At 39.6% G+C, this 16496-nt stretch overlaps 1 protein-coding gene across 2 annotated transcripts; it reads left to right on the plus strand.

Annotated features, from left to right (window-relative positions):
- The first annotated feature begins 135 nt into the window (after window positions 1-135).
- Window positions 136-12432, plus strand: LOC128661066 (cytochrome b-c1 complex subunit 7). 2 transcript variants are annotated; one of them, XM_053715224.1, is made up of 4 exons: window positions 136-220; window positions 1067-1138; window positions 10360-10526; window positions 12221-12432. In XM_053715224.1, exons 1-4 carry the CDS (start codon window positions 202-204, stop codon window positions 12296-12298), a joined length of 336 nt encoding a protein of 111 aa, XP_053571199.1. In that variant the 5' UTR covers window positions 136-201; the 3' UTR covers window positions 12299-12432. The 2 variants fall into 2 exon arrangements, with proteins under 2 accessions (XP_053571199.1, XP_053571200.1); XM_053715225.1 differs by lacking the exon at window positions 136-220 and adding an exon at window positions 230-251.
- The last annotated feature ends 4064 nt before the right edge of the window (window positions 12433-16496 follow it).

The raw sequence follows: 16496 nt of genomic DNA on the forward strand, positions 1-16496 counted from the left end.
CAATTTTTAATCCTCAATGATCACATTTTTTTTTTTTATTTAATTTAAAAAAACTTTATTAACATATCCCTCGTTAACATTCTCCCTTCGCATATTACTTCCGCGTCCTTTTTTGCTCTTCTTCCTTATTGGTGCAGCCGTAGCTCATGTGACATTAGACGTCTGAAGTCAGAACCGCTGTTCTTTCTACTGACGCTGAAGATGGCGGCTAGGGCACCTGGTAAGGACAAGTAAATCATGTCCCATTCAGGGTAAGCGGGAGATGTTTGGATGGTGGTGAATGGGGTATTAAAGCCTCGGTGACTGCACGTAGGCAGGACCGTTCCGTTTGGTGGGTTTGATAAGCAGGGTGTGAGGAGAGGCTTCATGTCCTCCCGGTGACCTAGCTCCGAGGCCTCGTTTATACTGTACCATTGTACGTAAGCCGGTGCATTTTCATATTTGCCTTGTTAAATAATAATAAAAAAAAAAGTTGCCCTTTATAAATATGTTTCATTCGCTCTGCAAAATCATGTGGATTTTTTTTTAAATCTGTAGTGAAGTGGCGTATTAAATAATGTTAGGACTGACCTTCAGCTTATGTAAAACTGACATTTTATACACAAGATGATTAACTATCACACGACATACAATGTATAGATGTATTAACGCAAAACATAATATGATCTAGTAAGCAGCCCCCCCCCCCCCCCCCCCCCCCCATCGTAGTCTATTGATCTTTTAACCACATTGGCTGTAATGCCCCTAGTATCTATGTGGTTAAACCATCAATATATTGTTTTCCATAAAACATTCAACTGTTATACCAAAACCTGCCCTTGGAAAGTAAGACTTAATTCCCAGAGGCTGTATTTTTATCTGATAACCTAGTATTTATCAACACCTTTCTACCTTTGTAAACCATTGCTGTTTTGCATAATCCAGTGCAATTTTTATATTTGGGTTATATTTAAAATTAAATGTAAATTGTAAAATGTCATTGCAAATGTTATTAGACATCGTATGACCTATTAGACAACATGACTGATACTTTTTAAGCAATTTTTTTGTTATCCATTCTTTTCAGTTGCAGCATCAGGTCGCTTCCTTGATGGATTACGCAAGTGGTATTATAATATTGCAGGGTTCAACAAGCTTGGTGAGTAAATATTACCCTTTCTTAACGGAACTTTGATAATATGGCATAATTAGTGTTGTGACTTGCTGCATAGAGGTCATATCAAGATACATTATGTTTAAAAGGTCATAATAATGAAAAAAACACATGCTCAAATTTATAAGAGCATGTAATTTTAACACTAGGGACAGCCCAGCTCTGTGTTTAACCCCCGCTTAGAAGTCTCAGAGCACTGCTGGTCACAAGCAGAAACTACCACTTGCCAAATTAGCAATGATATTGCACAGCTGGGTTGTCTGACTACTTCTGCCTTTTGGGTCAGTGCAAATGTCTGCTTGAGTACAGCAGTGCTCTGCGGCACCTCAATGGTACTAAGTGTTTAACCCCAAACACACACACACACACACAGTTTGGATGTCACTAGTGTTAAACTGCCATATTCTAACAATTTAGGTTATGTATTTTTGTATTAGTGCCCTTTAATAATGGTGGCATTATATGTATTGCTTTTACTAGTAGTCTGCATCACATTCCAGATAATCTCCCAAGAGATTTCAGTATAGTACATACATACAGTATATCTGGGACTGCTACACTGCAGAAAGATTTTCATAGGGGGAGAAGGGATAGATTACCTACAGAAAATCTTGGAGGTGGGGAGGGGGAGCCACTACCCCACAGAAAAATGTTTTTTTTTTTTTATATATAAAATGTGAAACCTTATTTGAGTGTTAGGGGTGAATCCTACACTGCAAATAATAATTAAAAACAATGCCCTACAACTTCACATTAGCAGACTCTTTCAGTACCTAAGATGGCAATCTACACTATAGCTAAACCTTACAAGTTACCTGATTAACTCCTTCACTGCTAAGAATTTCAGAAGTGTGGTGCACAGCTGCAATTAGCAGCCTTCTAATTACCAAAAGGCAACGGCAAAGCCATGCATGTCTGCTATTTCTAAACAGAGAATCCCAAAGAAGCTTTTACAACCATTTTTGTTATGACTGCATACGTGGTATTTAAATTTCAGTGCATTTGGCAGTGAAATGGTGGCATGAAATATAACAAAATTGGCCTAGATCAATACCTTGGGTTGTCTACTAAACGCTCTCTCTATCTCTCTATCTCTCTCGTTTTGATAGATAAGTAAATAAAAAAAAAAAGGCTTCATCTGTTTAAATGGAGTGATAGCAAAAAATGCTAAAAATGCTCTGTTCTTTTGAGTAATGTGTTTTTTTTTGTTTTTTTTTTTTTGTTTTTGTTTTTTTTTTGTCTAAAATTCTCGATCCTTAAGGGGTTAAAGGGACACTGTAAAATTTGATTTCCAATTACTTTTTACCTGCTACAGCGTATTAAATGTATGGGAAATTGATCCTTGATGTCTATTTTGTAATTTAAATAACTATTTTTGCCACTATCCTTTGTTCTCAGAAACATGTCAATTCAAAAGGGCTGAGTTTCCAGGAAGCTCAGGACCCTTTATCTCTTGCTACACGCAAAGACCAATAATGAACATTATGGATGATGGTTTAATTCTGCACAACCATCTACTTTAAATACAAGAATAAATTTAAACGAGCAATTTCCAATACATTTAATACTATGTAACTGGTATAACAAGGCATTAGGAACACATTAAAGGAACAGAGAGGTCAAAATGAAATGTTAATGGGTGCATTTCAATTTGAAATATAAGCATTTTTCGCAATATACTTTAATCGGTGAAAAATGCTTCTAGTAACCATAATTACTGCTTTTCTACAACACATGCACTGCCCTCACAGGATTTGTGCATCAGTCTTCAAACACCACTGATCAGTCTTGATAAAGGCCTAAGGAAGGGCCGAAACGCGTTGGCAATTTATGGTAAGCCTCATTTCAATTACATTCTTTTATCATTTAGCAATTTTGCACTATGTTGTGTTTTTCATTTCACAGGATTTGACTGTGAAAAACTTTATCTATTTTTGAATAATCAAGAACTTTGGATTATTGCTACCTTCTTTAAGGATCACATATTCCACTAGAACTCACCCAATCAGGAGCACCATATAGTTTATTTTTCATATATTTTTTATTTTGCATTATATATATTTTTTTTTTTATATTTTTTTCTTTATTGAAATTTTCAAGAAATACATTATGCAGACAACAATGGGTTACAATATTTCTATTGAACAAATGTCAATTCTAATACTCTATTCTGTGTTCTTATACAGCTGTATCTGAGTTAGATTATTTAATTGACAGTCCCAGTTGTAGGTATTCTGTATGGTTCTTCTTACATAAGTATTTCCTGTATTGTATGACAATGCATATATATATTTTTTCTATTTTTCTATTTTTCATATTTTTGGTATTTTTTGAAGTTTGCAAACACATTTTCTCCAACATTGGTGTGTCCGGTCCACGGCGTCATCCTTACTTGTGGGATATTCTCTTCCCCAACAGGAAATGGCAAAGAGTCCCAGCAAAGCTGGCCATATAGTCCCTCCTAGGCTCCGCCCACCCCAGTCATTCTCTTTGCCGTTGCACAGGCAACATCTCCACGGAGATGGTTAAGAGTTTTTTGGTGTTTAAATGTAGTTTTTATTCTTCTATCAAGTGTTTGTTATTTTAAAATAGTGCTGGTATTTACTATTTACTCTGAAACAGAAAAGGATGAAGATTTCTGTTTGTAAGAGGAAGATGATTTTAGCAGACAGTAACTAAAATCGATTGCTGTTTCCACATAGGACTGTTGAGATGAAGTAACTTCAGTTGGGGGAAACAGTTAGCAGACTTTTCTGCTTAAGGTATGACTAGCCATATTTCTAACAAGACTGAGTAATGCTGGAAGGCTGTCATTTCCCCTCATGGGGACCGGTAAGCCATTTTCTTAGTCAAACATAAAAGAATAAAGGGCTTAATAAGGGCTAAAAAACTGGTAGACATTTTTATGGGCTAAATCGATTGCTTTATTTGGGCATATTATTCAGATTTAGGCTAACAATTGGCATTTATAATCTTGGGGAACGTTTATAAAACGGCAGGCACTGTGTTGGACACCTTTTTTAGTCAGGGGGCCTTTCTAGTTATAGACTGAGCCTCATTTTCGCGCCATTACTGCGCAGTTGTTTTTGGAGAGCAGGGCATGCAGATGCATGTGTGAGGATCTAAGAATCACTAAAAAAGCTTCTAGAAGGCGTCATTTGGTATCGTGTTCCCCTCTGGGCTTGGTTGGGTCTCAGCAAAGACTATAGCTGGGACTGTATAGGGGTTAAATTTTAAAACGGCTGCGGTTCCGTTATTTTAAGGGTTAAAGCTCTGAAATTTGGTGTGCAATACTTTTAATGCTTTAAGACACTGTGGTGAAATTTTGGTAATTTTTGAACAATTCCTTCATACTTTTTCACATATTCAGTAATAAAGTGTTTTCTGTTTGAAATTTAAAGAGACAGTAACGGTTTTATTTTAAAACGTTTTTTGTGCTTTGTTGACTAGTTTAAGCCTGTTTAACATGTCTGTACCTTCAGATAAGCTATGTTCTATATGTATGAAAGCCAATGTGTCTCCCCATTTAAATTTATGTGATAATTGTGCCATAGCGTCCAAACAAAGTAAGGACAGTACTGCCACAGATAATGATATTGCCCAAGATGATTCCTCAGATGAGGGGAGTAAACATAATACTACATCATCTCCTTCTGTGTCTACACCAGTTTTGCCCACGCAGGAGGCCCCTAGTACATCTAGTGCGCCAATACTTATTACCATGCAACAATTAACGGCTGTAATGGATAACTCCATAGCAAATCTTTTATCCAAAATGCCTACTTATCAGAGAGAGCGCGATTGCTCTGTTTTAAACACTGAAGAGCAGGAAGGCGCTGATGATAATTGTTCTGTCATACCCTCACACCAATCTGAAGGGGCAATGAGGGAGGTTTTATCTGATGGAGAAATCTCAGATTCTGGAAAAATTTCTCATCAAGCTGAACCTGATGTTGTGACATTTAAATTTAAATTAGAACATCTCCGCGCACTGCTTAAGGAGGTGTTATCTACTCTGGATGATTGTGACAACTTGGTCATTCCAGAAAAATTATGCAAGATGAACAAGTTCCTAGAGGTTCCGGTGCCCCCCGACGCTTTTCCTATACCCAAGCGGGTGGCGGACATAGTAAATAAGGAGTGGGAAAAGCCCGGCATGCCTTTTGTTCCCCCCCCCTATATTTAAGAAATTATTTCCTATGGTCGACCCTAGAAAGGACTTATGGCAGACAGTCCCCAAGGTCGAGGGGGCAGTTTCTACTCTAAACAAACGCACTACTATTCCTATTGAAGATAGTTGTGCTTTCAAAGATCCTATGGATAAAAAATTAGGTTTGCTTAAAAAGATTTTTGTACAGCAAGGCTACCTTCTACAACCAATTTCATGCATTGTTCCTGTCACTACGGCAGCGTGGTTCTGGTTCGAGGAACTAGAAAAGTCGCTCAGTAGAGAAACTCCATATGAGGAGGTTATGGACAGAGTTAACGCACTTAAATTGGCTAACTCTTTTATTTTAGATGCCGCTTTGCAATTAGCTAGACTAGCGGCGAAAAATTCAGGGTTTGCTATCGTGGCGCGCAGAGCGTTTTGGCTAAAGTCTTGGTCAGCGGATGTGTCATCCAAGACAAAATTGCTTAACATCCCTTTCAAGGGTAAAACTTTATTTGGACCAGAATTGAAAGAGATTATTTCAGACATCACTGGGGGAAAGGGCCACGCTCTTCCACAGGATAGGTCTTTTAAGGCTAAAAATAAGCCTAATTTTCGTCCTTTTCGCATAAACGGACCAGCCTCTAATTCTGCATCCTCTAAGCAAGAGGGTAATACCTCACAACCCAAACCAGCCTGGAAACCGATGCAAGGCTGGAACAAGGGTAAGCAGGCCAAGAAGCCTGCCACTGCTAACAAAACAGCATGAAGGAGTAGCCCCCGATCCGGGACCGGATCTAGTGGGGGGCAGACTCTCTCTCTCTTTGCTCAGGCTTGGGTAAGAGATGTTCAGGATCCTTGGGCGCTAGAAATAGTTTCTCAAGGTTATCTCCTGGAATTCAAGGAACTACCCCCAAGGGGAAGGTTCCACAGGTCTCACTTATCCTCAAACCAAATAAAGAGACAGGCATTCTTACATTGTGTAGAAGACCTGTTAAAAATGGGAGTGATACACCCAGTTCCAATAAAGGAACAAGGAATGGGATTTTATTCCAATCTGTTCGTAGTTCCCAAAAAGGAGGGAACGTTCAGACCAATTTTGGATTTGAAGATCCTAAACAAATTTCTCAGGGTACCATCGTTCAAAATGGAAACTATTCGAACGATTCTACCCACCATCCAGGAAAGTCAATTTATGACTACCGTGGATCTAAAGGATGCGTACCTACACATTCCTATCCACAAGGAACATCATCAGTTCCTAAGGTTCGCTTTTCTGGACAAGCATTACCAGTTTGTGGCCCTCCCATTCGGGTTGGCCACTGCTCCAAGGATTTTCACAAAGGTGCTAGGGTCCCTTCTAGCGGTTCTAAGACCAAGGGGCATTGCAGTAGTACCTTACTTGGACGACATTCTAATACAAGCGTCGTCTCTGTCAAAAGCAAAGGCTCATACGGAGATCGTTCTAGCCTTTCTCAGATCTCACGGATGGAAGGTGAACAAAGAAAAAAGTTCTCTGTCCCCGTCAACAAGAGTTCCCTTCTTGGGAACAATAATAGATTCCTTAGAAATGAGGATTTTTCTGACAGAGGTCAGAAAATCAAAACTTCTAAGCTCTTGTCAAGTGCTTCATTCTGTTCCTCGTCCTTCCATAGCGCAGTGCATGGAAGTAATAGGATTGATGGTTGCAACAATGGACATAGTTCCTTTTGCACGAATTCATCTAAGACCATTACAACTGTGCATGCTCAAACAGTGGAATGGGGATTATACAGACTTGTCTCCAATGATTCAAGTAGATCAAAAGACCAGAGATTCACTCCGTTGGTGGCTGACCCTGGACAATCTATCCCAGGGAATGAGCTTCCGCAGACCAGAGTGGGTCATTGTCACGACCGACGCCAGTCTGGTGGGCTGGGGCACGGTCTGGGAATCCCTGAAAGCTCAGGGACTATGGTCTCGGGAAGAGTCTCTTCTCCCGATAAACATTCTGGAACTGAGAGCGATATTCAATGCTCTCAGAGCTTGGCCTCAACTAGCAAAGGCCAAATTCATAAGGTTTCAATCAGACAACATGACGACTGTTGCATATATCAATCATCAGGGGGGAACAAAGAGTTCCCTGGCGATGAAAGAAGTGACCAAAATAATTCAATGGGCGGAGGATCACTCCTGCCACTTGTCTGCGATCCACATCCCAGGAGTGGAAAATTGGGAAGCGGATTTTCTGAGTCGTCGGACATTCCATCCGGGGGAGTGGGAACTCCATCCGGAAATCTTTGCCCAAATAACTCGATTATGGGACATTCCAGACATGGATCTGATGGCGTCTCATCAGAACTTCAAGGTCCCTTGCTACGGGTCCAGATCCAGGGATCCCAAGGCGACTCTAGTAGATGCACTAGTAGCACCTTGGACCTTCAACCTAGCTTATGTATTCCCACCGTTTCCTCTCATTCCCAGGCTAGTAGCCAGGATCAATCAGGAGAGGGCCTCGGTGATCTTGATAGCTCCTGCGTGGCCACGCAGGACTTGGTATGCAGACCTGGTGAATATGTCATCGGCTCCACCATGGAAGCTACCTTTGAGACAGGACCTTCTTGTTCAGGGTCCGTTCGAACATCCAAATCTCGTCTCCCTCCAGCTGACGGCTTGGAGATTGAACGCTTGATTTTATCAAAGCGTGGGTTTTCAGATTCTGTTATAGATACTCTGGTTCAGGCCAGAAAACCTGTAACTAGAAAAATTTACCATAAGATATGGAAAAAATATATCTGTTGGTGTGAATCCAAAGGATTTCCATGGAATAAGATAAAAATTCCTAAGATTCTCTCCTTTCTGCAAGAAGGTTTGGAGAAAGGATTATCTGCAAGTTCTCTAAAGGGGCAGATCTCTGCTTTATCTGTCTTACTACACAAAAGACTGGCAGCTGTGCCAGATGTTCAAGCATTTGTTCAGGCTTTGGTTCGGATTAAGCCTGTTTACAGACCTTTGACTCCTCCCTGGAGTCTAAATCTAGTTCTTTCAGTTCTTCAAGGGGTTCCGTTTGAACCTTTACATTCCATAGATATTAAGTTACTATCTTGGAAAGTTTTGTTTTTGGTTGCAATTTCTTCTGCTAGAAGAGTTTCAGAGTTATCTGCTCTGCAGTGTTCTCCGCCCTATCTGGTGTTCCATGCAGATAAGGTGGTTTTGCGTACTAAGCCTGGTTTTCTTCCTAAAGTTGTTTCTAACAAAAATATTAACCAGGAGATAGTTGTACCTTTGTGTCCGAATCCAGTTTCAAAGAAGGAACGTTTGTTACACAATTTGGACGTTGTCCGTGCTCTAAAGTTCTATTTAGAGGCTACTAAAGATTTCAGACAAACATCCTCCTTGTTCGTCGTTTATTCTGGTAAAAGGAGAGGTCAAAAAGCGACTTCTACCTCTTTCCTTTTGGCTTTAAAGCATTATTCGATTGGCTTACGAGACTGCCGGACGGCAGCCTCCTGAAAGAATTGCAGCTCACTCCACTAGAGCTGTGGCTTCCACATGGGCCTTCAAGAACGAGGCTTCTGTTGACCAGATATGTAAGGCAGCGACTTGGTCTTCACTGCACACTTTTGCTAAATTTTACAAATTTGATACTTTTGCTTCTTCGGAGGCTATTTTTGGGAGAAAGGTTTTGCAAGCTGTGGTGCCTTCCGTTTAGGTAACCTGATTTGCTCCCTCCCTTCATCCGTGTCCTAAAGCTTTGGTATTGGTTCCCACAAGTAAGGATGACGCCATGGACCGGACACACCAATGTTGGAGAAAACAGAATTTATGCTTACCTGATAAATTACTTTCTCCAACGGTGTGTCCGGTCCACGGCCCGCCCTGGTTTTTTAATCCGGTCTGATGAATTATTTTCTCTAACTACAGTCACCACGGTACCATATGGTTTCTCCTATATATATTTCCTCCTGTCCGTCGGTCGAATGACTGGGGTAGACGGAGCCTAGGAGGGACTATATGGCCAGCTTTGCTGGGACTCTTTGCCATTTCCTGTTGGGGAAGAGAATATCCCACAAGTAAGGATGACGCCGTGGACCGGACACACCGTTGGAGAAAGTAATTTATCAGGTAAGCATAAATTCTGTTTTTTTCATTCACACTCACATTTGGATTTTTGGAGGTAATTTTTGAGATTTATTTGACATTTTATCTTTGACATTTGGATTTGGCCACTTCACAGGGCTTTGGACTATCACTATTGACACCTTTTTGCACTATTTAAGTAAGGTTTTACTTTATTTTTGAGGATCTGCATACAATCATCAGAAACATTATTTTGGACTGAGACAACTATATGGATATCTTTTGCATACGGCAGGATATATTCTATTTAGTCAAGACCTGACTGAATTTACTCTTATATTTGTTTTTTGTCTTACATGACCGGTTATACATCGCATGGATCCATGATTGATTTTATGATTAGCGAATAATAGTATTTTAAATAGTTTTATTGCATAATAAATGTTTTAGTGTACACTTATACTATAAATTGAATCCTTTGCCCACCCTGAGGCGCTCCTTATATTCTTTACTCCTAAAACATATTTTTTCAGGATATACTAGGTATCCTTACTCTAAGAAGCTATAAGGATTTTTTATAGGGAGGGCGCTGTGAGATACTTATCTTCGATGGAGTGTATTGGTTCTGAGGACATAATTTGTGTCATACAAGCTACTGCTGAGTCTCTCAGAGGGTGTATTATTTGAATACTGGTGCACGGGCCATCACAGGATATGTGCGTACGCCACTGAAAAAAAACTAATAACTTTTACTAGAAGTGTTTTTGCTTATGGCAGTATATTCAGATTCACTCATGCACATTTCTTTTTTTACTTTTCTATCCCTTTAAGGGGGAAAATACAGTACAGTGACCCTTTAAATGCTGAAACTTGATTTAATAATTTACCCTTGTTGGTGAAACATTCCAGGGATTTATGTTTTCCATGTAAATATTTCAGTGATGCATTGATTTTAGATAAAAGTTCATTATCTGATAACTGAATTTTGTTTTTGTAGGCTTGATGCGAGATGATACATTATATGAAGATGCAGATGTGTCTGAGGCTTTAAAGAGGTTGCCACCAAAGGTGTATGATGACAGAGCGTTTCGTATTAAGAGAGCTTTAGACGTAACCTCAAGGCAGCAGATTCTTCCAAAAGAACAATGGACAAAGTATGAAGAGGCAAGTGACATTTTAATTAACTCAATTTTATAAGAATAAGTGGTCAGTGTCCTTTTAATAATACATGATGTAGCTTCTGTTGTATTCTAAAGATTTTAATCCGAATAAATTCCATGTTATGTTTGGGATATTAAACATGCTATTGTTTTTCCTCCTGTACCTGCAGCTCTTTTTAAAGCGGTTCTGGTATTTATTTTAACCTGTTACAGAAGCCAATTAGTAAGTTCTTCATCTTTTTATACTGAGAGCCGCCATTTTGGGATGCACATATTGTGACAGAAGCATTGCATTTTCACAGATCAGTGATAGTGCTGTTTTTTTGACATCTGTACCTTGCATTTTAGATTGACTTGTATATTAGAAAGCAGAGTTAAAAAATGGTTTTTCCCACAATTGAAACGTTACAAAAAAATATGTAACACAGAGAAAACCCAGCACTCACTTACAAGCTCTCCGCTAAGATTTAAAAGCAAAAATGGAAAGGTTAGTTACCGCATCTGGCCAAATGGGACAAGCTCAGGTACCACGTCAAGATCCTTTCCTATACCTGGGACCCTAAAACAGCCACACAATGCAAGCTTTCAAATCCAAACAAACTGGGAACAAGGAAAGGGTGCACAGGCATATGTAATCACTCTAGACATATACAAAACACGGAAGGGAACTGCACTCTCATACCGGACCGGGTACACATCCCATGACCCTGCAACATGCTCAGCCCTGGGTGCCACCGGCACTCACAGAAAGCTGTGCTGACCCCAGAGTCACAGGCACCCAGACCTGACTGGGGTTAACTGCCTGTGACTCTGGGGTCAGCACAGCTTTCTGTGAGTGCCGGTGGCACCCAGGGCTGAGCATGTTGCAGGGTCATGGGATGTGTACCCGGTCCGGTATGAGAGTGCAGTTCCCTTCCGTAAATTGAAGTGCATTATACAGCTTGTCAAGAAGACAATGTTGCTGATCTATGCATGTGCACCACTTCTGCCACAGGGTACATAAAAACTTGGATTCTAAAATGGCAGTGTCCAGTGTAAGGATACAGAGCTTCACTAAACAGCAATTTCATAAGGGTTAAAGTAAGAGAATAGTTTTGAAGAGAGCTGCAGGCACATGAGGAAAAACAATAGAATGATTAGTAGTAACCATGCTACTGTAGTTGTGCCCAGCAGTTTAATGTCCCTTTAAGGGTGGCGCATATTATATCATTATGCCAGTTTATATTTTTTGCATAATCTACAGTCCTTTACAGCTCTCAATTATCTATAAGAAGAAAAATTGGGAAATGTTCATCTAGTTGTGAGTGAATTAAATATTTATAGATAATATTGTTTTTGAACCAATTTTGCTTGAAGCTGTTAACCCTTTCCTGCCGGGACTTATTTGTCTACATCGGAACAAAGTTCTGATGTAAACTAATAAGTAAAAATTGATTTCAATGATGGGGTCAGGGGGGGGAATGCCTATGACGCTAGGAACTTCCTCCAGTCCGCGAACCCATTTAGGAAGCGGATGTGGCTTCAGTGCAGCCAAACAGCTAGGACGTTCCATGCCATCCTAACGGCGCTAAAACCCAGCGCAGTTTAGGATGGCATGGAACATCCTACAGGCGGGAAAGGGTTAAGAAAATGCATTGTTTTGTTTTTATTCTTTTAAAGTATACAATGCTGCTCAACTAAATTCTTCCTTCTTTCTAGGATGTACGCTACTTGGAACCATATCTGAAAGAAGTTGTCCGTGAAAGAAAAGAGAGAGAAGAATGGGATAAGAAATAGACTATTATACCAAAATATATTTGTATTTATCAGCAGTGATATCTGTGCCACTTCAGTCTTCTCAATAAATTGTTTGAGAAACCACATTCTAATACTTCTGGACTTTATAAGCAAATAAACATTATAAGTGATCATTTTTTTTCTTTGGGATGTTGATTTTGTTTTTATTCTATATTCTTGCTCAAAGCTAGTTTTACCTTGAGCCGATAATTTAAGGGATACTGTCACTCACAAAACAGCTTTCAAAACTTCTGCATTGCATTTTGTCATTTTCTCTTAACAATAAGACAGTCTTAAAATGTAGACACTTTTGTTCTGTATAGCACCATTGAGTTGATTTAATAGTGGAAAAAGTTCCTCTAAGGTGAAGAAATCTCACCATTCCCGGTGTTATAACATATACGACTAACCTTAGTCCACCACCGTAGAAATCACTGATGATTTATATCAAAGGGACATTACACAAATGAAAAGCTCCATCAAACTAACTTTATGCTTTATTTGTAAAATATTTATCATTTAGTGATGGTAAGCATTGCGCCGTTCCTCCGCCCACATCTCATACTACTTTTTCCTGTGCGATGACAAATCCGGCATCAACCAAACGTTGCGTGCCCCACATGATGCCCAGCTCGTTGGGCACGCAATGATTGGATGAAGCCGGATTGGTAATCACACAGCTAAAAGAAGTATGATATTTGGGAAGAGGAACAGCACAATGTTTACCATCACTAGATGGTAAATTATTTTACAAAATAAGTCTTGCTAAAATTTCATAAATGAGAGTCTCCTGTTTTGCAGATTAATTGTATATACTATTCAGTTAAATAGGAAAGCTTACAATCACTTTAAGCATTTGCATACAGCATTTTTTTTTTTTCTTCATATTTTTGCCCAATCTGGTCATCCACTTGGATGTGGGCCGAGAATGCACAGTAGGAACTAATGATATATTAACTTTACTTGTTCTCCAAGACTGCTGTTTTATATGTTGCACACATCCCAAGCTATCCTGTAGACTTGGTATGTGCTGTCTGCAGATTTGTCTTGTTTTAGAGCTAATTTTTTAAATGTGTATCCGTTCAAATCCACCTTTTGTGTATTGCACTTTTTCTGTAATAAATCAAGCTCCAAAAATAGCCATATGCTGCAGACAATAGTAATTTCGGGCATTTGTTTCACTAAACAATTTCCGTAAACCAATACATATATCTTAGCCCTCCTGGTAATACTTACCAGTGAGACCCCCTCTCCAGAGGAGCGTGGATAGAACTATCCACTCCCCTCATTTACCACATAAAGCCTCTAGTGAGACACCACCCCTTCCGCCTTCTGGTTCTGTCCAGCATGCTAGGTGGACAGGGCTAGGAGTCCCTCAGTGCTTTCCTTCTGGGCTATGAAATAATCCCTTCCTTGGATGGCTTACCTTGGCTGCATACTAGAGCTGGTGATCTTTCTAGCTGTCCGACGCCATTATTCCTGTGACCATGTTCACTGTTGTGGCGATAGGCGGTGGAAAACCGTTCCCTGCGGTTTCCTTGTGTGGGCCGCCATGTTACCGTGACGTCATTGGTAAGGGACCTTGCGGGGGCTGTCATTTTTGCGCGCAAGTTCTTTGATTTGAATCTTTCCTGTTTTTCTTCCCATTTCTGCACTTCAAAGCTGCATTTGGTGTTAAGCATCTCTGCATTTGGGTGAGTGCTTGTTTATAGCACTTCGGCTTTTGGAAAAAAGGATCTTAATATATATGTATGTTATGTATATCCAGCATTATCATGGATTATTAGAGTGATCAACCTCAGCTTCAGCCTTAACCCATTACAGCCCAGGAGGAATCAGGGGCAACTAACTATAAGGTATGATTTTTTTTTTTTTTTCCTATTTAATAATACATACTATTTATTTATGGCTGGTTCTGCCTCTTTCTTAGCAATGCAGCCCAGCCTATGTCCACCTGTTCCCTTTGTGCTAACCCTTGCTGGCAAGAAAAACTTTGTAAAGTGTGTATTGGGCAGATTTATGGTGGAAGCTTTTCTGAATCGCCTGCGGGCGCTATGGATAATTTGCAAAATCTTGACTGTGCCTCTGATGGTGAAGATTTTGAATCTGACTTACCTATGGTGTTTGACATTGCAAATATTTCTAAGTTTATTAAAGGGTTTAAGAGTTCCCTGGGCATTGAAGATGAACTGTCTCAAGTATCATCTGATTGGTTTAGTTCAAGTTTTTCACCAGACCAGTATTCCCCTGTTTCTGACACTTTAAAGTTTATATATATTCAAATATTTTTGCAAGATCTGTAACGCAGCTTGGGATATCTGAAAAAATATATAAGAAGGCTTTTCCAGGGGAAAAAATTAAATAACCAATTTGCTACTCTACCATACCAACCATAGTTGATGCTGCAATCTCTAGATTATCAAAAGATGGTTTTTCCTATGTTTATGATGCTGGATCTTTTAAAGATGTAATGTATAAAAGAATGGAGCATAACTTGAAAGGAATTTCTCTCCATCAGGGAGTCTTATTTCATTATAGGCAGAGCTATCTATCTACAGGCTGTATACTACCGTAGATACTGGAGTATAAAGCCACTTGTTATACTAGAGTATCTATAGCTATAATCTGGAAATGGGAGAAAAGTTCAAGACGCGAGTATAACGCAAGGAGCAAAAAAGTATAAATCAAAGAATGGGAAAACAATTTTACGGAGTAAAAAAAGTTATACATTTTAATATCAAAGAATGAAAACACAATTTTACGGTACATACCGTAATTGTAGCATACGGTAACAAAAGAATATAGTAAACTACGGAGTACTAGTACTGAATATTAAAATCCTTCGAAGTCGGTCTCCAAATCTTCTGCAAACAGTGCAATTATGTCATCTTGAGATTCTGCAGTATCCAGATAAGGCTCAACAGTATCATCCTAATTTTCATCATCTTCGTAGATGGCATCATCTTCGGTCCCATCCATGAAATTGCTTATGATACATTTACAGAAGGATTAATGGATCATTTCTGGTGGCATTGATTCCCAGGCATCTTTAACCTAACAACAAACCGTGATATCTGGTCTCTGAGGCAGGCCAGACTTGGTGGTTGTTACCGCATCAGAGAATATCCAGTCAGCCCACATCTGGCGAAGTCTGTCTTTAAATGGCTTGTTTAGACAAACGTCAAGCGGTTGAAGTTGTGATGTCAATCCACCTGGAATAACGGCAATGTCAGTGAACATATTGCTGACAGCTGATTTGATGCTGTCTTTAAGATGTGCACTGAACATGTCCCACACCAGTAATGCTCTTTTGCCCCGCAGACTGCCAGGTTGACAGCACCAAACATCAAGCCAGAATTTCACTCCGTCTTTATCCATCCAGCCTTTTGGTTGAGCTCTAAAGATGATACCAGATGGGAATTGTGCATTTTTCAGCAGTTTTTTTCACTTAAAAATAATCAGTGGCTTCAGTTTTGTGCTATCAGCCATGCAGGATAGAACGACTGAAGTGAGTTTTCTCGTGACCGGTTGTCTTCACGAGAACAGTCTTCTCTCCTTTGGTATGAACAGAACAATTGATGGTGTTTCATCCATGTTGCCAATGTGACCAAGCTCATAGTTGTGCTGCCAACAAAGTTTAAGAACAAATCTGTGAAAGCTGTCAACTTTTGCCTCGAGATCCTTTGGCAGTTTCTGAGATAGCTTTGTTCTTTGGCGTAACGTTAAATTATGCCGTTCCATAAAGCGTGTACACCATCCTGCTGAAGCTACAAAATTCATATTAACACCAACCTCACCAGACTTCTTGAATGTCAATGCTTGGAGACGTATAGCTGTTTGTGAAATGGCATAGTCGTTATTTCTGTGCTTCATGACATAATCATAAAGTTGGTTCCAGTTTTGGATATCCATATAACCCTCTGCAGCCCTTCTTAGTCTGCGGCGTCATTTCTAGTTCTATTTTCTTTTTACGCCAGTCACGAACTGTACTCTCTGCTATACCAAACTGACGCGCAGTAGCAGAATTATTGCTTGATTCGGCAACTTTGATAACATTTAGCTTAAATGACATCATATGAAGAGCGTTGTCTTTTCAAATTCATTTTTAAAGGTTTATGGTCATTAAAGAAAATTTAAGCAGTCTGTGTACAGTATGGTAATCTCTGTACCGTAATATCCAAAACTGGAATAAACTTTA

This window comes from Bombina bombina, chromosome 5 (genome assembly GCF_027579735.1).
Source record: "Bombina bombina isolate aBomBom1 chromosome 5, aBomBom1.pri, whole genome shotgun sequence".
In the NCBI taxonomy this organism is placed as follows: Eukaryota; Metazoa; Chordata; class Amphibia; order Anura; family Bombinatoridae; genus Bombina; species Bombina bombina.